The sequence below is a fragment of the Scyliorhinus canicula genome, chromosome 15, assembly GCF_902713615.1.
Source record: "Scyliorhinus canicula chromosome 15, sScyCan1.1, whole genome shotgun sequence".
In the NCBI taxonomy this organism is placed as follows: domain Eukaryota; kingdom Metazoa; phylum Chordata; class Chondrichthyes; order Carcharhiniformes; family Scyliorhinidae; genus Scyliorhinus; species Scyliorhinus canicula.
Genome location: NC_052160.1, coordinates 58,191,656 through 58,216,075, shown reverse-complemented (window position 1 = coordinate 58,216,075; position 24,420 = coordinate 58,191,656). Strand labels below are relative to the sequence as shown.

Here is a 24,420-nt window from a genome sequence, read left to right as displayed (position 1 = left end):
GTTCTAGGTTCTATGTTCTTATAGACCAAATGAAGGACGATTTTCGGAGATGTGTCGCGCTTCCGTTGTCACTGGCTGGGAGGGTGGAGACGGTCCTCTTAAAATTCCTGCTTGTATTTCAGTGTCTCCCCATCTTCATTCCGCGGTCCTTTTTAAAAACTGGCCAACAAAGTGATCACTGGCTTTGTTTGGGCGGGCAAGACCCCACGATTAAGGAAGGTAATGCTTGAGCGGAGTTGGGGAGATGGCGGGCTGGCGCTGCCAAATTTTAATAACTATTACTGGGCGGCGAATATAGCCATGATCAGGAAGTGGGTGGTGGGGGCGGGGTCGGCACGGGTGTGTGTGGAGGCGGCTTCATGCAAGGGCACCAGTCTGGGGGCATTGGTAACTACACCTCTGCTGTTCCCGCCGGCATGGTACTCCACCAGCGCCGTGGTGATGGCGGCCCTGAGAGTCTGGGGCAATGGAGGATTAATGTGGGAGCACGGGGTGCATCGGTCTGATCCCCAATCTGTAATAATCACCGGTTTTCCCCGTGAAGTATGGAAGGGGGGTTTCCGGATATGGCAGAGAGCAGGGATTGAGAGGATGGGGAATATGTTTATAGAGGGGAGCTTTCAGAGTATCAGGGCGCTGGAGCAGAAGTTTGGGTTGGCGAGGGGAAACAAATTCAGGTATCTGCAGGTGTGGGACTTCCTACGTAAACGGTAGTTTCTACCGCTAAGGGGGATTCAGGACAGGGTAGTTTCCAGAGGGTGGGTGGGAGAAGGGAGCGTCTCTGACATTTACAAGGAACTTACGGGGTCAGAGGAGACGCAGACCGAGGAGCTGAAGCGCAAGTGGGAGGAGGAACTGGGAGGAGAGATAGAGGATGGTCTATGGGCGGACGCGTTGAGTAGAATCAACGCGTCCGCAACATGTGCCAGGCTCAGCCTGATACAATTCAAGGTCGTTCATCAGGCTCACATGACAGTGGCCTGGATGAGCAGATTCTTTGGGGTGAAAGACAGGTGTGCAAAATGTACGGGAGGACCAGCGAACCACGTCCCCATGCTCTGGACATGTCCGAAGCTTAGGTGAGTTTTTGCAGGGGTTTGCAGATGTCACGTCCACGGTGTTAAAAACAAGAATGGCACTGAGTCCAGAGGTGGCAATTTTTGGGGTATCGGAGGACGCGGGAATCCAGGAGGAGAAAGAGGCAGACGTTCTAGCCTTTGCTTCCCTGGTAGCCCAGAGACAGATACTATTAGCTTAGAGGGACTCAAAGCCCCTGAAGTCGGAGACCTGGCTATCGGACATGGCTAGCTTTCTCTGTTTGGAGAAAATCAAGTTCGCATTGAGAGGGTCACTGTTAGGGTTCGCCCGGAGGTGGCAACCGTTCGTCGACTTCTTCGTGGAAAATTAATCGTCAGCAGAAGAGGGGGGGGGATTAGTTTAGCTTAGAGTAGGGGGTTAATAAAGGTGGGGCCTGTAAGGAAGGGAGATGGCTTTTGCACTATGTTTATAGTTTCATGTATATTGTTTATTTTGTTGTTGTCACAATACTAAAAATACCTCAATAAAATGTTTATTTTTAAAAAACCTTGCCTCTTATCAACAGCTTAATAGGCTCAAACCATCATTTATAATTGATACTTTCCCTTTAATGAGAGCATTTGCATCCATCAAGACTTCATGACCGGGATTCTCCGTTATGCCGGCATCCGGGGGTTTCCCGACGGCGTTGGGTTGCCCCACAATGGGAAACCCCATTGACGGGCTGGCATAACAGAGAATCCCGCCAGCCGGTCGGGGCAGAAATCGCGCCCCTTGGGTCTCATTTCTAAAAATAACAGCCGATGCCAACTGGATGCCCTTGGAAATGAAAGAGTGGGCGAAATATGAAGCAGACAGCAATATCTCAAAAAAATAATGATTTTAACATCACCAAAAGACAGCTATCTCACTATTTCTCCCAAAACCTAGTTAACAGTCTTTCCCTGCTGAAAACTGGACAAGATCTTTCTTTGCTCCACTTGTCTAGTAAATCTGATAGATATCCCCATTAAGTGCCATGAAAAACCTAGCAATGGGCGGCACGGTAGCACAGTGGTTAGCATTGTTGCTTCACAGCATTAGGGTCCCAGGTTTGATTCTGGGCTTGGGTCACAGTCTGTGTGGAGTCTGCATGTTCTCCCTGTATCTGCGTGGGTTTCCTCCAGGTGCTCTGGTTTCCTCCCAAAAGTCCTGAAAGACGTGCTGTTAGGTGAATTGGACATTCTGAATTCTCTCTCGGTGTACCCGAACAGGTGCCGGAATGTGGCGATTATTATTATGTCCATTTCTGCTGTTCATTGGTGACCCACAAATGGCATCACCATTTCTTGGTGAATACAGCAGGGAAGCTAATCAAGCAATGTTCCAAGGCAGGGTTTCCCAAACTTTGAGCTTTGGAATCCCAAGTGACATACCAAGAGCATTGGGGAATCACAAGCATCTTCATAATGTCTGTGCCCCATATTTTGCCACAAAATAGGTCTGAACACAGAAATCAAATGCAAACATGTCTTTTCTAGCAATGTCTATGCATATAATAATCTGTTAATAATTTAAAAGTTCTCTGAGTAACTATACAGAAGTCTTGGGCAGCACGGGAGCGCAGTGGTTAGCACTACTGCCTCATGCCAATGAGGTCACAGGTTCGATCCCGGCCCTGGTCACTGTCTGTGTGGAGTTTGCACATTCTCCACATGTTTGCATGGGTTTCGCCCCCACAACCCAAAAGATGTGTAGGGTAGGTGGATTGGTCATGCTAAATTGCTCCTTAATTGGAAAAAAATTAAATGAATTGGGTACTCCAAATTTAAAAATAAAATTATACTGAAGTCTTGCCTGGTGTCATTTTTAATGGGAGAGGTGATGCTGAATAATTGATTCTAATATCAGACTACTGCATCTTTCTCTATCGCTCCTCTCCCTCACCCACCCACACAGCCTCACCCACACCCCCACCATCCCTCCCCTACCCACACACCCACCATCCCTCCCCTAGCCACGCCTCCACCATCCCTACGCTACCCACGCCTCCACCATCCCTATGCTACCCACGCCCCCACCATCCTTCCCCTACCCACAAACCCACCATCCCTCCCCACCGATGCCCCACCATCCCTCTCTTACCCACGCCCCCACCATCCATCCCCCACAGACACCCACCCACCATCCCATGCACACATCCACCCACCCTCCCCCACACACTGTTCCTTTCCCCGAGGCCCAAACCCCACTGTTCCTTTCCCACGGCCCAAACCCCAGTGTTCCATTCCCGAGGCCCAAATCCCACCGCTCCATTCCCATGGCCCAAACCCCACTGTTCCATTCCCATGGCCCAAACCCCACTGTTCCATTCCCATGGCCCAAACCCCACTGTTCCATTCCCGAGGCCCAAACCCCACTGTTCCATTCCCGAGGCCCAAATCCCACTGTTCCTTTCCCGAGGCCCAAACCCCACCGCTCCTTTCCCACGGCCCAAACCCCACTGCTCCTTTCCCACGGCCCAAACCCCAGTGTTCCATTCCCGAGGCCCAAACCCCACTGTTCCTTTCCCGAGGCCCAAACCCCACCGCTCCTTTCCCGAGGCCCAAACCCCACCGCTCCTTTCCCATGGCCCAAACCCCACAGCTCCATTCCCACAGCCCAAACCCCATTGCTCTATTCCTGGGGTCCAAATCCCACCGTTCCTTTCCCAAGGCCCAAACCCCACCGTTCCTTTCCCGAGGCCCAAACCCCACCGTTCCTTTCCCAAGGCCCAAATCCCACCGTTCCTTTCCCAAGGCCCAAATCCCACCGTTCCTTGCCCAAGGCCCAAACCCCACCGTTCCTTTCCCGAGGCCCAAACCCCACCGTTCCTTTCCCAAGGCCCAAACCCCACCGTTCCTTTCCCGAAGCCCAAACCCCACCGTTCCTTTCCCGAAGTTGAGAGAGATACTTTATGGGCATTTGAAGGCAGGCAGTAAGATAAAGATGCCCAGAGAGAAAATCCCATGGCACAGTGGTATTGCTCCTGAACAATCATCGAAAATAGTGGATTTGAGGACTTAGGGTTGAGATGAGTTGAGGATGTGTGGAGGATGCAAGCTCGAATATCAAACGGACTGCAGCAAAGTGTTGAAGTCAGGTGTGGTTCATGAAGTTGAAACACAAAGCCAGTCGAGTATGAAAATGAATTGCAGGGAAAAGTCAGAATAAATAAATAGCTGGCATGTCAATGCAATACTGAGAGACATCTGCACTGCCAGAGGTATCGGCTAGAAATTCTCCAAGCGGCTCCGGTTCACAACAATAGCGCTACTAGAAGTGACATTAGAAATTGAGGAAATTACCCACCACTGTCTTTTGGATGGGATGTTAAACCAGATCCCATGACACTATTTAAAGAATGGAGGTGGGGCGGTGGCGCAGTGGTTAGCACTGCTGCCTCACGCCACAGAGGACCCGGGTTTGATCCCAGTCCCGGGTCACTGGCTGTGAGAAGTTTTGCACATTCCCCCCCATGTCTGCGTGGGTTCCACCCCCACAACCCAAAAAGATGTGCAGGATAGGTGGATTGACCATGCTAAATTCACCCTTAATTGGAAAAAATTACTGGGTACTCTAAATTTATTTTTAAAAATAAAGGTGCGGAAGTATAGGAGGTCTCTTTGAGCTCTGGCCAAAATTTATCCCTTGTAAGGACCCGTCCTGTTGATTCTCTTAATTCCCATTTCTTTTACTTTGTGATTATCATTTTGATCCATGGATATTTAATGGATATGTACCTTTAAGCCGAGCAGAGGAAGTGAGGAAATCAAAAGCTGCTCTGAAGATTTAGATTTTAACAGAAGAATTCAGGCTTTCTGGCACCTGAGAGATCAGAGTGTTTTGATTCAATTGGTTGGCTGGTGGCCAATGGATTGGATAACAATCGTATTCTGCCCAGCAACAAACCGTGATTGGCTTCAGTCAGGTGGGAGGTTTTCAGAGGACCCAGGAAGGTCTCAGAACTCTCCTGGATGCCAAGAGGAGCAGCTGTGAATTGTTCTCTCTCTCTCTCTCTCTCTGAAAAAGATTTTCTGACTCCTAGCTTATGAATCAGCAGAGAAGTCTTGAGGTCCTGATGAACCTATAGCAGAAGCCCTTACACACGGAAAACAAGAACCTCTAACTGAAGGCCTACACTAAAAGATGTACAATTTTGGACATCCCCAGGATGCAACTATGCTATAAAAATGCACGCTCTTTCTTAAATCTTAGAGCTTCTTACGGAAACCATTCTTTAAAATTTCAATTTTGTCCGATTATATATGTGTAAATATATATTGGCACACAATCCACAATATATCATAGGCATTAGTTCACAGAAAGCTTGCATTATCTGCATTATTCAACTGGCATCTTCAAGTATTTTGCAGTGCAGGGATCCTGATGCTATTCACAGTTGCCGACATTATTATACTTCTCCTCAGCCAATTACTGTGCTGGAGTAATGATTGGGAATACTAAGTCATTGCGGTAAACAGCTGAAAATGCTGCCAGCACTCATAAGTAATGACTGCAGTGTCAGGGGTCAAGAATGCCAACACTACAAACCACCACCGCCCACCCAAAAAAATCTGGAAGCATTTTTTGATTTTGTAGTTCAAATTGCACAGTTGAGTAAGGAGCTACTGCAGGGACAGTCAGCCAGACTGCACAGATTACGATATACATAAACATAGACACGGCTGCAACATTTAAGTATGTGAACTGAAAACAAGATGAACACTTAGCTATTCAACTTCCAATATAGGTTTGCTTAACTTATAACCTGTCAAGGCTAAGAAATGGGAACTGTTTCAATGTGGGCTTTCTTCAGTGAATTAAAGTTTTCATAAACATATCCTCACCCTGAAATCTGAACCTTGCAGTTTTTTTAATGTGCTGCGAATAGGGTGCTTTATACTATGAATATCTATAAAACAAAGGTTGAATCAGTCCCAAGGGCTAAAAATAAAAGCAATCCTACAAATTCAACAATGTCCTTGTATATTTGTATGTGGGTAAAGTTAATGATTTTGCCTTTTGCACAGAAATAAAACATTAAAGAACAAAATAGGACAGTGATTTGCATTTATGACATGTAAGCAGGTTTACAACACCCCAGATGTACTACTGCACTTAGTGTCTTCCTTTGGAGCCTCCAATCATTTCTCAACAGGCCAGTAAATATCTTGTTACCTCCCATATGGATGTGTACAAGGCCAAATCTAAAACAAAGCTCTTTGGAATTTCAATATGGGTCCACAGTTAATGGTTATAACAATTACAGGCAACTGCAGTTTGCATCTGCCCCTACTGTGCCAAACATGCATTAATAACAACCTTGAACTAACCAGGCTGTTTTCCGGCAAGGACTGAAACAGAATAAGGTTACCTACCCGTGAAAATGTTGATATTTTGAGTATTTGCTTAATTATATTTTACACAAAGCTAATAAATCCAATTTGAATTCACCATAATTATCCAAACTCTGCTTCCACCACGGGACCATTTGCTTGAGCAGCAATCCACTTCTGTATATTTTCCCCAAGTGGTGACCATCATCTTAGAAATGTTCAATTACCAAACTTAACTTTAAGCAAAATAAAGACAGAAAACGCTCGAAACACTCAGGCCAGGCTGCATCTGCAGAAAGAAAAACCTAACATTTCAGGTTGATGGTTTTCAGTAGAACCAGAGGATGTCAGAGATTAATTTTTTTAAACAAACACGCAAGTGCCAAGCAAAACATTTGGCAGCAAAAGGAGAAGCTGTTATTCTTACCATTCTACATTTTTGCATACCACAATCAAAATGTACAGTTAAAACCCAGCAGAGAAGGTTGTCCAAGTAAACAAGCTCTCAAACTTTCTCCCTCTCCTGATGCTGCAGTACAATTTCACAGGTACCTGCCCAACTAACTGTTTTTCAAATAAAACCTAGACACCAAGTGTTGACAGGCTTGTGATGGCTATCACAGCTGAACTTGGATCTCATCCTTAATCAGCATCAATGCATTTGCACTTTTCCGAAAGAATCATTAGAAATGAAAAGAGAGACTTCCATTATACAGCATCTTCCACAATCTCAGGATATCCCAACGCGCCCAATGAAGAAAGCCTACAGCAAAATATTGTGGATGCCAGAATTCTGAAATAAAGACAGAAAATACTGGAAATGCTCAGCGGGTCAGTGGGCATCAGGGAGAGACACACAAAGAGAGGGAGAAAACAGAGAGGCCACAATGAACTGTCCGATGGGACTAGCTGAACAGCGGCCACAAGCTCTGTTTCTAGATAATGGAAATGGATTTGATCATCATCTCGCACTTTCTGTCAGAGTCCTTTTAATAAAGGGGTGAAACAGTGGTTAGCACTGCTGCCTCACAGCACATGGGACCTGGTTTTGATTCCAACCTTGGGTGGCTGTTGCGTGGAGTTTACAAGTTTTCCTGGTGCTCCAATTTCCTCCCACAATCCAAAGATGTGCAGGTTAGGTGAGCTGACCATGTTAAATTGCCCCATAGTGTCCAAAGGTTAGGTGGGGTTATGGGGTTGCAGGAGAGTGGGCCTAGGTAGGGAGCTCTTGGAGAGGGTTGGTGCAGACTCGATGGGTTGAATGGCCTCCTTCTGCACTGGAGGGAATCTATGGTCTGTGGCGAGAGAAACGGAGTTAACATTTCAGTTCAATGACTCCATCAGGGCCGGCACGGTGGTACAGTGGTTAACACTGCTGCCTACAGTGCTGAGAACCCGGATTCGATCCTGGCGCTGGGTCACTGTCCGTGTGGAGTTTGCACATTCTCCCCGTGTCTGTGTGGGTTTACCCCAACAATCCAGAAATGTGCAGGGTAGGTGGATTGGCCACACTAAATTGCCCCTTAATTGGAAAAATAATTGGGTACTCTAAATTTATATTTTAAAAAATGACTTCCCATCAGAGCAAGAAGTTTCTGATGAAAAATTAACTCTGAAGTATAGAAAGTCTTGGATTTAAATAATGCCTTTCACAACCTCAGGACATCACAAAGCACTTTATGCTCAGAGCTGCTCGGGGAGGGGACTGCAGCAGCGGAGCCTGCCACAGAGGAGGGGAGGTGGTGGCATAGTGGTATTGGCACTGGACTAGTAATTCAGAGACCAAGGATAATGATCTGGGGATCTGGGTTCGAATCATACCATGGCAGGTGATGGAATTTAAACCCAATAAAATATCTGGAAAAGTCTAATGGTGACCATGAAACCATTGACAATTGTTGTAAAAATCCATTGAGGGGTAATAGATATAGGACAGAGGTCAGAGGTGGGTTTTTTACCCAAAGAGTGGGGAGGCCGTGGAATGCCCTACCTGCAACAGTAGTGAACACGCCAACATTGAGGGCATTTAAAAATTTATTGGATAGGCATCTGGATGATAAGGGCATAATGTAGGTTAGATGGCCTTTAGATTTTTTCCATGTCGGTGCAACATCGAGGGCCGAAGGGCCTGTACTGCGCTGTATCGTTCTATGTTCTATGTTCACCAAATATTGTTTAGGGAAGGACTCTCCATTACCACCAAGCCAGTGAACCCTAGTTCAATGAAGGGTGCAGGAGAGCTTGCCAGAAGCAACATCAGGCATACCGAAAAATGATGTGTCAACCGGGTAAAGCAACAACACAGGACTACTTGTGTGCCTAACAGCATAAGCAGACAAAGCCAAGCGATTCAACAACAAACTCATCAGATCCAAGCTCTGCAGTCCTGCCACATCCAGCCATGATGGTGGTGGACAGTTAAACAACTCACTGGAGGCACACATGTGCAAAATACAAGGTTGAGGCATTTGCAACAATCTACAGCCAGAAGTGCCGAGTGGATGTTCCATCTCGGTCTCCTCAAGGTCCTCCGGCTTCAGCAATACGATTCACTCCACTTGATTTCATGAAACGACCAAAGTCCCTGGATGCTGCAAAGGCTATTGGCCCTGACAATATTCCAGCAATAGTACTCCAGAACCTGCGGCTAGCCAAGCTATTCGAGTAAAGCTACAACATTGGCATCTACGTGGCAATGTGGAAAATTGCCCAGGTGTGCCCTGTACACGAGAAACAGGACAAATCCAACCCAGCCATTTACCACCCTATCAGTTTACTCTCCATGATCAACAAAGTGATGGAAGGAGTCATCAATGCCATCAAGCGGCACTTACTCAGCAATAACCTGCTCACATACACTCATTTTGGGTTCCACCAGGGTTACACAGCTCCTGACCTCATTACAGCCTTGGGTCAATCAAGGCAGAAATGCTAGAGGCGAGGTGAGAGTGACTGTGCTTGACATCAAGACAGCATTTGGCAGAATATGGCATCAAGGAGCCCTACCTAAACTGGAGTCATTAGGAATTTGGGGGGGGGGGGGGGGGGGGGGGGGACTCTCCACTGGTTGGAGTCATACCTGGTACAAAGGAAGATGGTTGTGGAGGTTGGATGTCAATCATCCCAGGACATCACTGCAGGAGTTTCTCAGGGTAGTGTCCTAGGCCCAATCATCTTCAGCTTCTTCATCAATGGCCTCCCTTCCATCACAAGGTCAGAAGTGGGGATGTTTGCAGATGACTGCACAATGTTCAGCACAATTCATGATTCCTCAAATAATGAAGCAATCCATGTCCAAATGCAGCATGACCTGGACAAAATCCAGGCTCGGGCTGACAAGTGGCAAGTTACATTCGCGCCACACAAGTGCCAGGCAATGACCATCTCGTACAAGAGAGGATCTAACCACCGCCCCTTGACATTCAATGGCATTAGTATTGTTGCATCCCCCACAATTAACATCCTGGGGGTGACCATTGATCAGAAACTGAACTGGACTAGCCATATTAATATTGTGGCTACCAGATCAGGTCAAAGGCTAGGAATCCTACGGCGGGTAACTCCTCTCCTGACCCCCCCAAAGCCTGTCCACCATCCACAAGGCACAAATCAGAAGTGTACTGGAATACTCTCCACTTGCCTGGATCAGTGCAGCTCCAACAACGCTCAAGAAACCCGACACCATCCAAGACAAAGCAGCCCGCTTGACTGCTTCCCCATCCACAAATGGGTGACACCTTAGCACAGTGGTTAGCACTGCTACCTCACAGCACCAGGGTTCAATTCCCGTCTTGGGTGACTGTGTGGAGTTTATATGTCCTCCCGTGTCTGCGTGGGTTTCCTCCGTGTGCTCCCGTTTCCTCCTACAGCCCAAAGATGTGCAGGTTAGGAGGATTGGCCATGCTAAATTGCCCTTATGTGTCTAAAAAGGTTAGGTGGAGTTACTGGGGTACAGGGATATGATGGAGGTGTGGGCTTAAGTGGGATGGTCTTCCCAAGGACCGGTGCAGACCCAATGGGCTGAATGGTCTCCTTATGCACTGTAAATTCTATGATTCTATCAGAGAATTTACAGTGCAGAAGGTCGTCATTCGGCCCATCAAGTCTGCACCAGCCATTGGAAAGAGCACCCTACCTAAACCCATACTTCCACCTTATCTTCACACCTCCCATGATTCAAACTCTCCACCACAGTGGCAGCCATGTACCATCTATAAGATGCACTGCAGTAACTCACCAAGGTTCCTTAGTCAGCACCTTCTAAACCCACGACCACTATCATCTTGAAGGGCAAATGCAGCAGATACCTGGAACCCCACCACCTGGAGGTTCCCCTCAAGTCATTCACCACACTGACTTGGAAGTATATCGCCGTTCCTATACTGTCGCTGGGACAATATCCTGGAACTTCCTCGCTAACAACCCCGTGGGTGTATGTACTCCTCAGGGACTGCAGCGGTTTAAGAAGGCAACTCATCACCACCTTTTGAAGGGCAACTAGGGATGTGCAATAAATGCTGGACTAACCAGCAACGCCCACATCCCGTATATGAATTTTAAAAAAGGAACAGGAGGATGCTGGTGAGGATGGAGAGCCAGCTACCCAACAGAACAAGGAGGTGATAGCGCATTAGGCCACGTCTGTACCGGCAGCACCTGGCATTAGAGGACCTACCAGACCGGGCATGCATCGAAGACTCCAGCTGAGCAGGGGACAGCGTGACAAATCTAGTGGATAGTGGAGCACCTGAAACTGCGGGCATATGGGGGAGGACACCCACTCCCAGTGGCAGGCAAGATGATGGTTGCCCTGAGCTTTGATGCCAGGGGTCTGTCGGAGCGGTACAAGGGGAGCCTGTCCAAGTCTAACAGACCTCGATGCACAAGTGCATTCGCACCGTAACGGAGGCCCTATATGCCCACTCGGCACAATATATCAAATTCATTGTGGACCAAGCCCACCAGGATGCCAGGGCAGCAAGGCTCGCCACCATCGTCGAGATACCCCAGGTACAAGGAGTGATTGACAGAATGCATGTCCCCACATGAACACCGGCCAACGATAGGCTGGTCTTCACAAACTGAAAGGGGTTCCACTCTATGAACGTACAGCTGGTGTGTGAACATGAGCTGCACATCATGCACGTCTGCATCCGATACCCGGGCAGCGTGCACGATGCCTTCATCCTGACACTCGACTGTTCCTGACACCGTCGAGGTGCATCCCTGGGCGTGACGGGTTATCCGTTGCAGTCGTGGCTGATGACGGCTATTTGGAGGCCACAGACCGATGCGAAGACCCACTACTATGACACCCAGGCCATGACCAGCGACATGATCGAGCAGTGCTTCTGCATCCTGAAGATATGGTTCAGGGTGCCTAGATCACTCTGGAGGGGCCGTCCAGTATAGCACTAGGAAAGTCTCCCACATCGTGGTGGTCTGCTGCGTCCTCCACAAGATCATGCAGCAGAAGGGCGACGTGCTGGCAGATAGGGATAAATGCCAGGCCTCGTCCAACAAGGAGAATGCGGAGGAGGACCAGGATGGGCAGGATATGGGGTCCAGGCAGGCACAGGAGGCCACACAATGTGCGTGCCTGGGCCAGCACTAATGGGATGCTCTAATCGCCTCCAGCTTCACCAACCAGAGAGCCTGGCCGTGATTCCTACCTGCAGGTGCAGGTGTGGGCACTGGGCTGGTAGTAACAGAAGGTTTAATCCAAGAGATGGAGGACGATGACAACCCGTTCTGCGACGAGCTCCGGTGCTCCGTGCCATTTGACAACGTCTGAACCCTGCCCATGGTAGCACTTCCAACCATCTGCCTGGGTGAGCCCTGCATGCGAGCTGGTCATCCGGATCCGGCAAATATATCACACAGTGGGCAGCACGGTGGCACAGTGGGTTAGCCCTGTTGTCTCACAGCGCCGAGGTCCCAGGTTTGATCTCGGCTCTGGGTCACTGTCCGTGTGGAATTTGTACATTCTCCCCGTGTTTGCATGGGTTTCACCCCCACAACTCAAAAAGATGTGCAGGGTAGGTGGATTGGCCACACTAAATTGCCCCTTAATTGGGAAAAAATGAATTGGGTACTCTAAATTTATAAAATAAATAAAAAAGATGTATCACACGGTCCCACCGAAACGTGGGGATGGGGTTGGGCGAAAGAACACAAGAGTTAGGAGCAGGACTAGGCCGTCTGGCCCCTCAAGCCTGTTCCGCCATTCAATAAAATCATGGTTGATCTTTGTGGACTCAGCTCCACTTACCCACCAACTCACCATAACCCTTAATTCCTTTACTGATCAAAAGTCTATCCATCTTTGCCTTAAAAACATTCAACACGGTAGCCTCAACTGCTTCATTGGGCAGAGAATTGTTCCAGCATGTCCCCTGCGGGTGTCACCGGCATAGACCCCTTCACCTCCTCCTCCTTCGGGGTGCCCTATGGGACTCGGGCTACTCCGTGGGACGGGGGTGCGACCAGAACAAACTCCTGGGGCTCCCCACCACCTGACACCACCTGTCCTGTAGGGTTGCTCTTGTCTCGCTATGGGTCTCCACGCTCGCAGCCATGGAGCACAGGGACTGGGCCACCTCCCTCTGGAGCTGTGCCACCTCCCTATGGGACTATAACAGGTAGCCGTGTCCTGTACCTTGGCCACCATTCAGAGTGTCCCAGGCCTTGGACATCCTGACCTATGACCGATACCTTTGCTCCAAAAGGTACTGTATCAAAGACGCAGCCATAACAATTTCCAGAAAACATCTCCACGTCAGGTCTGCTCAAACAGATTTTGCTCGTTTTATGCAATAAAGGAAATTGCAGAATTACCATACTGAAATTAGAAGATTGAAGCAGGGATGAATGTGTGGCAAATGTCAGACTGTAATAGCTTTTGTCTGTCCAGATTGTTTTCGTTGGTCGGTTTAAAGGATGCATTTGTTGGTAGGTTTTTTGATGGGCAGTACCTGGTACACATGGAGGCATGTGAGGCATATAGAGGACTGGAGGTGTAAAGCATGTGTGGCTTCCAACAGTTGATGGTGGCGGCGGCAGGGGAGCTCAACAAAACTATCTCATACAGGGAGATTGTTAGGTTGTTTCTGTGAGGGATGGGGTTTGCCAGAGGAGGGATACACAAGATGACGGAATTAGTTAAATGTGGCAAAATGGCACGAACAATTATTTGTCACAACCTATTATTCAAAAGAAATTATTTATGCTAAAAATTAAAATTTGCTTGATTTAAATTGAAAGGTTTTAGAAAAGCTGCCAGGGGAACTAAATTTATACAGTGATTCCATAGACAAAGATGATGAGAACAGTCTTTACCCTCCAGAATTTCTACACAGGCTAACTTCACAAGTGTGCAATGAAGTAGTTATGTTGCTATAAAACTTGAATACTAAACAAGGATTTTGACATTAAGTTTGGTCAATAGGGGCCTGTTTTCTTTTCCCCAGTGATACATGCTGAAAGTGTTACAGGCAGAAGGAAATAAAATGTTTATTCTTTGAATATAATCGAGCCCATCAGATATAAATCTGCCTTTTCAAGTCTAGATAAACAGTTCCCATTTATCCTTTCATATGCTATGATTATAAACAAGTCACAAAGCCAGCCCTTGATAAAATTTGCATTTCTATTCCTAAGCCTGTTTTACACATGGGCAGTTTTATGTAGTTTTTTTCCAGAGTGAAGAGCTTTGATTCTGTTCAAGTGTCTGGTGAGAAATGCAGTATTCAAAGTACAGTTTCGATAAATATATTTTGTGGGTCTTTGCGCGGAGTTCATATAAAAATAAAACTCAGCACAGAAGGCTACCTGGTCCATCCTACTGGTGCTAGCTCCACATCTGAGCTCTCATCCTGCATCCTTGGAAGATTTTTGGTCAAAGTGTTAAACTAATTTGTATTGGGCATCCTTTACTCTCGTCTAAAAAAATTAAATGGAGATTTCTTTCACAGTGCCCTTACAAACCTGCCGCTTTCATTGTCGTCATTATCGGCTGTCCCTCAAATAAAGTTGACATCTAATCAGGCTCAGGAATTTCTGCCATGGGTCTTCATATGGCTGAACAGGTTAATTCTGGACTCGCAGATCTTTGGGCACATGAGCAGGACATTCCATGAGGTTGTGGGATCGGAACAGGATTTGCTTCCTTTTCTTCACTGCTGCCATCCAGCTTCATCATGATGATGTTGTGACTCCGGGTGTGATGCTGCTTGATGGACAAGTTGTTGCCATTTTGAATGATTGGCAGCAAGCTCCGCCCAGTCATGAATGTCAATGCTGCTGCAGTTTGAGGAGAGCTTTGGACCTTCTTTGAAGTGCTTTCTTGGTCCTCCCCTGGAACACTGGCCATTTGAGAGTTGAAAAAACAAGACCTGGTGGGGGAGATAGTTTATGGCCATCCACACACAATGTCTAGTCCATCAGAGTTTATTGTGCAGGAATTTTTTCTGAATGCTTGTGGATCTGGATTGAAGAAGGACACTGGCATTTGTTCAAAAGTCCACCTATTGAATTCAGAGTATGCAGTGGAGGAATTCTTGCGAACACACAGTCCAGGTCTCACTGCAGTACAGGAGTGTACTTTTGTTGACGTGCAGAAGTCTTTGTTGTCAAACACTCATCACTGTAGTTTCTAGAAGACGGAGCTGGTGCAGTTGATCCAGTGTTGGATGTCCTCATCAATTATAGTATTTTGAGGACTTCCGGTGGCGACCATGGTGTAAGCAGTCGCACATTTGGCAGCTCCCGCTCTTGGTGGTCTTTTTGTGGCCTATACGTCGGTTTGTTGCAGAAATTTTGTAGAGGAAACGTGAAGAACAGAAGAAAGTGACACCTAGCTTATGGAGCTGCGGTCCAGAAATAATCAGAAAAGAATGAACCAGGTGGTGATGGCGAGTGAGGAGTGGACAACAGGGTTTGACCCCGTCAGCTCAGCGGTCGATGGACCAGTTGGTGAGCTTCTTAAATGAGAATTTCAACCAACAGCGGAAGGAGAGTGCGGAGGACCGGGCCAGGTCAGTGGACTCGATCAAGGCGGTGGTTGACTGCGTGGAGATGAGACTGGCAGCCCAGGGACAGGCGATCCAGAGGTTAGAGGAGCAGGCGGAGGAACAGTCCACCTCGATGGCAGCAGAGATTGGGATGCTGCGTGACCAGCAGAAGAGACAGCTGGAGAAAGTGGAGGACCTGAAAAATCGTTCTCGGAGGCAGAACATTCAGATCTTGGGTCTTCGGATGGAATCAAAGGATGCTGATGCGTATGTGGGGAAGATGTTGGAGGAGCTACTTGGAGAAGGTGCGTTTGATCGACTGTTGGAGGTGGATCGGGCTCACATGGTGCCATGGGCTGCCAGGCTAGCTAGGTGGGCTAGTTCAAGGAAGCAAAGTGGGGGGTGAGCAGAAGACCGAATGGGGGAGGATCACTGCTGACGGGGAGGAGGATTTTCAAGGTGGAGGAGGAGGAGGAAGGTTGATGATGGTAGTTGTCCGAGGGCGGGCCGGGGCGGTGCGGGACATGGGCCAAAGGCTGGCCGAGGAGAGGTTATGGTTGATCGGCAGGGAAGGGAGTGCCCCCAACCAAGCTGATCACGTGGAACGTTCAGAGACTAAATGGGCCAGTCAAAAGGGCCTGAGTGTTCGTGCACTTGAGGCCACTGAAGGCGGACATGGCTATATTGCAGGAAACACATCTGAAGGTGGGGGACCAGGTTAGGTTAAGGAAGGGATGGGTTGGGTAGGTGTTCCATCCAGTATTAGACTTTAAAACGAGGGGGGGGTGGCAATCCTGGTCAATAAGCGGGCGGCATTCGAGGTGGGGAATATAGAGGCGGACCCGGTTATGGTTAGTGGGAAATTGGAGGGCGTGGCTGTGGTATTGGTAAATATACATGTCCCAAGCTGGGATGACGTTGAGTTTGTTAGATGGGTGCTGGGGAAGATCCCGGATCTGGACTCACAACGATTGATTATGGGCGGAGATTTCAACACAGTCCTGGATCCAAGGCTAGATTGGTCGAGTTCCAGGTCTGGGAAGATATCAGCTATGGCAAAGGAGCTGCGGGGGTTTATGAAGCACATGGCGGGGGGGGGGATTCGTGGAGATTTGGGACGCCAATGAGTAAGGAGTTTTCATTCTACTCCCATGTTCACATGGTATATTCCCGGATAGACTTCATTGTGTTGGACAAAACGCTGCTGGCTGAGGTGGTAGATGCTGAATATTCAGCAATTGTGGTGTCAGACCAGGCCCCACACCGGGTAGACCTGCAAGTTAACAAAGGAAAGACCCAGCGCCCACAGTGGAGGTTAGATGTAGGGCTGTTAGCGGAGTAGGAGGTGTGCGAGCGGGTGAGGGAGGCCATATAAAGATCAACGACACAGGTGAGGTTTCGGTGGGGTTGGTGTGGGAGGCACTGAAGGCGGTTATTAGGGGGGGAACCCATCTCAATTCGGGCACATAAGGAGATGACTGAGCAGACGGCGTTAGACAGGCTGGTATGCAAAATTTTACAGGTGGACAGGAGGTATGCGGAATCTCCGGATGACGGGCTTCTGAAGGAGTGTCAGAGACTGCAGCTGGAATTTGGGCTCCTGTCCACAGGCAAGGCAGAGGGACAACTTAGGAGGGTAAAGGGGGCGGTGTATGAATATAGGGAAAAAGCCAGCAGGATGCTGGCGCACCAGCTGAGGAAACATGAGGCGGCGAGAGAGATTGGGAAAGTAAGAGACACAGGGGGAAGTGGTTTTGGATCCAGCGGGGTGAATGATGCGTTTCGGGAATTTTATAGTGGATTGTATAAATCGGAACCCCCAGTCAGAGCGGAGGGTATGAAGCGATTTATTGAGGGGAGATGACGTGCGGCTGGAGTTTCCGAGGATAGAGGAGGAGCTGGTGGAGGGTTTGGGAGCCCCAATTGGGCTGGGGAAGTTATAGACGGATTGGGGGCGATGCAATCGGGTAAGGTCCTGGATTGAGTTTTATAAAATGTTTACCGGGCTGTTGGGGCCACTCCTGGTAAAGGCTTTTAATGAGTCCAAGGAGCTGGGTGTGCTCCCCCCAACGTTATTGCAGGCATCGATTTCCCGTATTTTGAAGCGGGATAAGGATCCGGAGAGTTGCGGGTCGAATAGACCAATCTCCCTGTTGAATGTGGATGTGAAAGTGCTGGCAAAGATCTTGGCCATGCGCAAAGAGGATTGTGTTCCAGGCGTAATAGGGGAGGACCAGGCGGGATTCGTGAAGGGACGACACCTGATGTCCACCATTGGGGGGGCTCCTAAATGTGATAATGGTGCCTGCGGAGGGGAGTGAGGTCGAGGTGGTGGTGGCCATGGACGCAGAAAAGGCCTTTGATTGGGTGGAGTGGAAGTACCTATGGGACGTCTTGGGAAGGTTTGGGTTCGGACAAGGTTTGTGGATTGGGTCTGGCTGCTACATCAGGCACCGGTGGCAAATGTAAGGGCCAACCGTGTTCGATCAGAGTATTTTAGTCGGTGCAGGGGACAAGGCAGGGGTGCCCACTCTCCCCACTACTGTTTTCCCTGGCCATAGAGCCTTCGGCAATGGCACTGAGGGCATCGATCATTTGTCAGGGGATAGTGAGGGGGGCGGGGGGTGGAACATAGGGCCTCACTCTACGCGGATGATTTACTCGTTTATATAACAGACCAGTTGGGGGGAAATCGCAGGAATTATAGGAATACTGGAGGAATTTGGCCAGTTCTCAGGTTACAAACTGAATATGGGTAAGAGTGAGGTTTTCACAATCCAGCAAGGGGGCAGGAGAGGGCAGAGAGTTTTAGGTACCTGGGGATTCAGGTGGCAAGGGACTGGGTTCAGCTTCATAAACTAAATTTGGGCAGGGTGATTGAGCAAATGAAAGGGGACTTCCATAGGTGGGACGGGCTCCCACTGTCATTGGCGGGGAGGGTACATACTGTGAAGGCGATAGTCCTCCCAAGATTGCTATTTGTGTTACTGGAGGAGGCAGTAATTCCGAGGGAAGATGTATTAGCAATTTTGAAAAACCTGAGGGTCGACAAGTCCCCTGGGCCAGATGGGATATATCCTAGGATTCTTTGGGAGGCAAGGGATGAGATTGTCGAGCCTTTGGCTTTGATCTTTGGGTCCTCACTGTCCACGGGGATAGTGCCAGAGGACTGGAGAGTGGCGAATGTTGTTCCTCTGTTCAAGAAAGGGAATAGGAATGACCCTGGTAATTATAGGCCGGTTAGTCTTACTTCGGTGGTCGGTAAGTTATAAGAAAGGGTCCTGAGGGATAGGATTAATGACCATTTGGAAAGATGCAGCTTAATCCGGGATAGTCAACACGGATTTGTGAAGGGTAAGTCTAGCATCACAAATTTGATTGAATTCTTTGAGGCGGTAACTAAGTGTGTAGATGAAGGTAAAGCAATTGATGTTGTATATATGGATTTCAGTAAGGCGTTTGATAAGGTTCCCCATGGTCGGCTCATGAAGAAAGTAAGGAGGTGTGGGATAGAGGGATATTTGGCCAATTGGATAAGTAACTGGCTACCACACAGAAGACAGAGGGTGGTGGTGGATGAAAAATTAAGACTGGAGACCAGTTACCAGCGGTGTGCCACAGGGATCAGTGCTGAGTCCTTTGCTATTTGTGATTTTTATAAATGACTTGGAGGAGCAGGCTGAAGGGTGGGTCAATACATTTGCTGATGATACCAAGATTGGTGGAGTAATGGATGAGGTGGAGGGCTGTTGTAGGCTGCAAAAAGACATTGATAGGATGCAGAGCTGGGCCAAAAAATGGCAGATGGAGTTTAACCCTGATAAGTGCGAGGTGATTCATTTTGGTAGGACAAATTTGAATGCGGATTATAGGGTCAACAACAGGGTTCTGTGGAATGTGGAGGAACAGAGAGATCTTGGGGTTCACGTCCACAGATCTCTGAAGGTTGCCACTCAAGTGGATAGAGCCGCGAAGAAGGCCTATAGTGTGTTAGCGTTTATTAACAGGGGGCTTGAGTTTAAGAGCCGTGAGGTTATGCTGCAACTGTACAGGACCCTGGTGAGACCACATTTGAAGTATTGTGTGCCTCACTATAGGAAGGATGTGGAAGCATTGGAAAGGGTGCAAAGCAGATTTACCAGGCATAACTATAAGGTTCGGGGTGGGAGATATAGGAGGGATGTCCGAGGTAGGTTCTTTACTCAGAGAGTGGTTAGAGTGTGGAATGGACTGTCTGCTGTGATAGTGGAGTCGGACTCTTTAGGAACTTTCAAGAGGTTATTGGATAGGCACATGGAGCACACCAGAATGTGTGGGAGTGGGATAGCTCGATCTTGGTTTCGGACAAAGCTCGGCACAACATCGAGGACCAAGGGCCTGTTCTGTGCTGTACTGTTCTATGTAATCTAATATATGGATAGCAAGGAGTTAGGGTAAGGGGAAGTTGGGTATGTTATTGTGGGGGTTTGCATGTGTTCGACTGCTCTGTTGTTTATAATGTCAAAATGTTCAACTTATAAATGCCTAAATAAAATATTTTCTAAAAAATAATTATAGTCTTTTGAGGTATGGGAAATGTTCAACATATTCAAGATATCAATTGTAATGTTGCATTTAGATCCTTTGAAAGTAGTCTTTCTTTCATCTTCCTCTCCCTTCAATCCTACACCTATGGTATTTCCCGAATGGTTATTTCAAACCCTTTATTCCAATAAACATAGTGTTATCATCAACCACTCACAAATTATCTATGCTGATCAGAATGTACTGTTAATATCAGACTTGCAAACTCCGCAATAAACATTTCAAACAAGGGACTTTAGGCTATTTTAAGGTCTGTGCTCAAAACTTTCATTTTCCACTAAAGAATCACCTGATAAAGAGTTTCATTCTTACTCCAAAATGCATCTTATAACATGGCTATTCATCATCTTGTTCCACATGCAAAAAAAATCACATTAAAGTTGAGTTGACCAATGATAGTGAGCACAGCTAACCAAACATGAGCTTTGACAAAGAGTCATCAGACTCGAAACGTTAGCTCTTTTCTCTCCCTACAGATGCTGCCAGACTTGCTGAGATTTTCCAGCATTTTCCCTTTCGTTTCAGATTCCAGCATCCGCAGTAAATTTGCTTTTACAGTATAAAGTTTATAAAGGATGAGTCAATGGTGCTGCTACTACAGCTACCGCTGAGGGTTTTTCCCATTTGATTTTACAGCATTTTATTCTCTCTGCACATCCCAAACCGCATTGCTACCTGTAACTTAAAACTACACTGGACATTCTTTTCTCAATCCTGTGACAACCATGCTTATCGTTAGGAATGTACAACAGTAACATGGGAAGAACTCTCCTGATAGCTTTCTCCCACTGAAGAGGCCACTGAAGAGGTAGTGGGTGCCCAGTTCATTGGAGATGAAAATTCTAACTTAGTTATATGGAGAAAAAATGAAGTCTTTATTCTCACCATTATGACAGAGCGCCACATTACAGCGTGTGAAAGACATGTATGTGATGAAAAGAGAGACCATAGTAGCATAGTGGTTAGCACAATTGCTTCACAGCTCCAGGATCCCGGGTCGATTCCCGGCTTGGGTCACTGCCTGTGCGGAGTCTGCACTTTCTCCCCATGTGTGCGTGGGTTTCCTCCGGGTGCTCCGGTTTCCTCCCACAGTTCAAAGATGTGCAGGTTAGGTGAATTGGCCGTGATAGATTGCCCTTAGTGTCCAAAATTGCCCTTAGTGTTGGGTGGGGTTACGGAGATAGGGTGGAGGTGTGGGTTTGGGTAGGGTGCTCTTTCCAAGAGCCAGTGCAGACCCGATGAGCCGAATGGCCTCCTTCTGCACTGTAAATTCTATGATTCTATGATTCAATTATAGCTGCAGCAACACAGAGGAGAAGGAGTTGCAATTTTGAAGGTGGAGAAAAGTAGTGTAGGTAAGGGACTGGATGTGAGGAAGGAAACAAAGCTTGGGCTCAAGTAGTACACATCAAGGAGCCATATCTGTGCACTTTGGTTGATCAAAGCCACAAAGGCACAATGCTTTATTTTTCCAACATTTAGTTAAAGGAAATTGTAACTCATCGAAATCTTCCAGACAGGGTGCTGAAGATAGCAACACCAGCTAAGATGTCTATAAAGGAGATGGAAGGGTAGAGCAACAAAACATTGTCATACTACAGAAACAGGTCCCATGTTTCTCGATGACACAGTTGATGAGGACATGTATGTGATGAAAAGAGGGGCCAGGCTACAGTCGAGAGATGTTCACTTCTGCACTTAAAATTACACAAAATTACTCCCTCCCTCCCTAAACCTCTGCTCCTTTAAGACAATCTTTAAAAACGTGTATGTTCAAATATCTCCTGATGTGATTCAGTGTCAAATTTGTTTGATGACGGTTTCTGTGAAGCATCTTTAGACCTCTGCTTACATTAAAAGTGGCTGTTGCGATGACTGCCCTGTGTGCAACATCATAATCAACATCACTTATACCCAAAATATATCTGTAGTTGGTCTTTACAAAGTAGTCCTTTATGAATGCATTATTTGTGAAAGATCCAGCTGGGTTTGAAAGTAGTCCCAAGGGACACTGAATGGTGGAGAAATCCAAGTTATTTCCCAATAAAACTGTTTCGAACCACAATGCAGTAAATTCTCCATCACAGGTGGGTAGCACCCTAACAAAGACAATCAAGCCACATTTTGGTCTGAACACAGGCAAACTGACACCATATTCCTCTATTGCCTCCATCCAACTAAGTTCTACATGGATGCTGCAAGAGTCTGTCAGCACTACTATCACTCCAATAGACTATTAGTTAGTGTGTGTAACACAAGATCACACCATGGGAAGCAGCATAGAGAAATACATCTAGTGGTATGTAATCAAGTAAGATACAAGTGTTATAGATGCATACATATAGATTAGGTCATCATAGTCAATGTCATTTATACTGCTTTCAAACTATGCAGCCTATCCGATTTTGAGCTTTGATAGCCCACCCTATTGTTTATCATCTTAAATCACTCCCAGCTACAAAGGGGCAGTGAAGGAGGTACACCCTCAGAATAAAGCATTCACTGGTCAACATGACTTTAGTAACTTCAGCAAATTTGAGCAAAAGGCTCCCACCTTGAAACAAAATGCAGCAAGATTAATCCTGATTCTACTATCCCCAGAGTGACCCTCTAGTAGTCTAAATGTGGGAACATTTAGGTCTGAATCAGCAAAATGAACCTTAAGCAAGACATGCCAGAAACAAAACAATTAGCAGCAGTCAGGTTTTTTGTACTGGTAACATTATTTGATAATCTAATACAAATGGAGGGCTGAACTGTCATACTCAAAAGTAAGGTAATGTCACCCGAGTCCCAAATGACCAGAGCTGTTTTCCCCTTTTAAAGAGGAGAGATGACTGGTGGTGATTTAACACGAGGATCACCACATCTCAAGCGAGGGGCAAAGTTGAGAAGGCAGGCTTTCACGAATATCTCAGCGGATATGGGAATTGGCCGTGCTCTGCATCACAAACCAGATGTCTAGCAACTGAGCTAATACAAGAGGGAAAATAAAGACATGAAAAAGTATCAGTTGCTACACAATAGATGTCCCTTAATACTGCAGCAATAGTCCATACTGAAAATCTCCCTACATTATCCTTCCTTCCCACACATCTCTCTACATTGTCCTTCCTTCCACATCTCCCTACATTGTCCTTCCTCTACAGCTATTGGATTGATGGTGAACATCTGTACAACAAGATGAGCCATATTTACAGGATCTATCCCTAATGCATACCTTTCTTGAAATAAAATGAAACTTGTTGCTAACACATTACACAAATCACATCATGCTGGACAACATTTCCCTTGGGCGCTGAGGACCTGGGTTCGATCCCAGCCCTGGGTCAGTCTGTGTGGAGTTTACACATTCTCCCCGTATCTGCATGGGTTTCACCCCCACAACCCAAAGATGTGCAGGTTGGGTGGATTAGCCACGCTAAATTGGAAAAAAATAATTGGGAACTCTAAATTGATTTTTTTTAAATGCTGGACAACATTATAATAAATGCAGAGATAGTTTCCAAAAACGTTTTTCTTTAAAAGCTGCAGCAGAAAGTGTCCCTTTAAATTGGATGTTGCACCCTAGGATCCACCAACTGTAAACAAAGCTAACATCCCCACCCCCTCCCTCGCGGTTGCAACTGTCTTTAAAAATAAAATGCATCCCCGGGGATTCTTTTTCTCCTCAATGTTTGGCTTTCAACAATTTAAAATCCTTGCTTTTCATGGTGTCCTGAACAGCTTTTCACGAGGGCAAATAATTACAATGACAAAAGCAAAAGGGCAGCAGAAGTAGTGGGAAGGCTGGCAAGAGGGACGAGTGCCAGTTACTGCTGGTCCCGTTCTGCCCTCCCCTGGAAGCCTAGGCCGCAAAATCCCCGGCCTTGCCTAACCCTGGGCGCCCTCCGCGCCCCCGGCCCTCCTTACGTGGTGTCCTGGTTGAAGTTGGCGAAGAGGAGCTGGCTGCTGCCGCCATCCCCGCTCTGACTGGCCAGGTTCATCGGTCCTGGTGTTTCCCTCCCCCCTGCGGGGGGGAAGGGAGGCCCGCACCGCTCCGGCTCCTCCGATTCTATTCGATTTAAATCGACCCCCGAGGTTTTCTTTTCTTTTTTTTAATGAAGCGGCTCGCGCCTGCCAGCTGTCATGGTGTTTGTGCAACGGCAGCGGCACTGCGCATGCGCCACCTCCTCCCTCAACAATAACATGGCAACTCCCTCCTTAAAGCAGCACAAGTTTCAAACATCAAATGTTCCACGTTATCTTCCCCTGGCTTCCCATTGTCCCTGGTACCTCTGCCCCCAACCCTAATGGCTATTCATCCTATGCACACCCATACATCCCATGCAGCCTTCAGGTGCGCACTGGAGAGGGAAGGGTGCACAGTGTACAGGGAAAGGTGTGCACTCAGAAGGGCCAGGTGTGTAATGGGTAGGGTTAGGCATGCA

General features: G+C 47.4%; 1 protein-coding gene across 1 annotated transcript in view; it reads right to left on the bottom strand.

Annotated features, from left to right (window-relative positions):
• The window catches only part of wipi2 (WD repeat domain, phosphoinositide interacting 2), a 90,723-nt gene extending 66,570 nt beyond the window's left edge, over positions 1–24,153 (bottom strand). The window contains exon 1 of the mRNA XM_038821086.1: positions 23,903–24,153. Within this exon, the coding sequence (XP_038677014.1) occupies positions 23,903–23,976 (74 nt within the window). The 5' untranslated portion in view covers positions 23,977–24,153. The remainder of the gene's footprint in view (positions 1–23,902) is intronic.
• Positions 24,154–24,420: the final 267 nt, after the last annotated feature.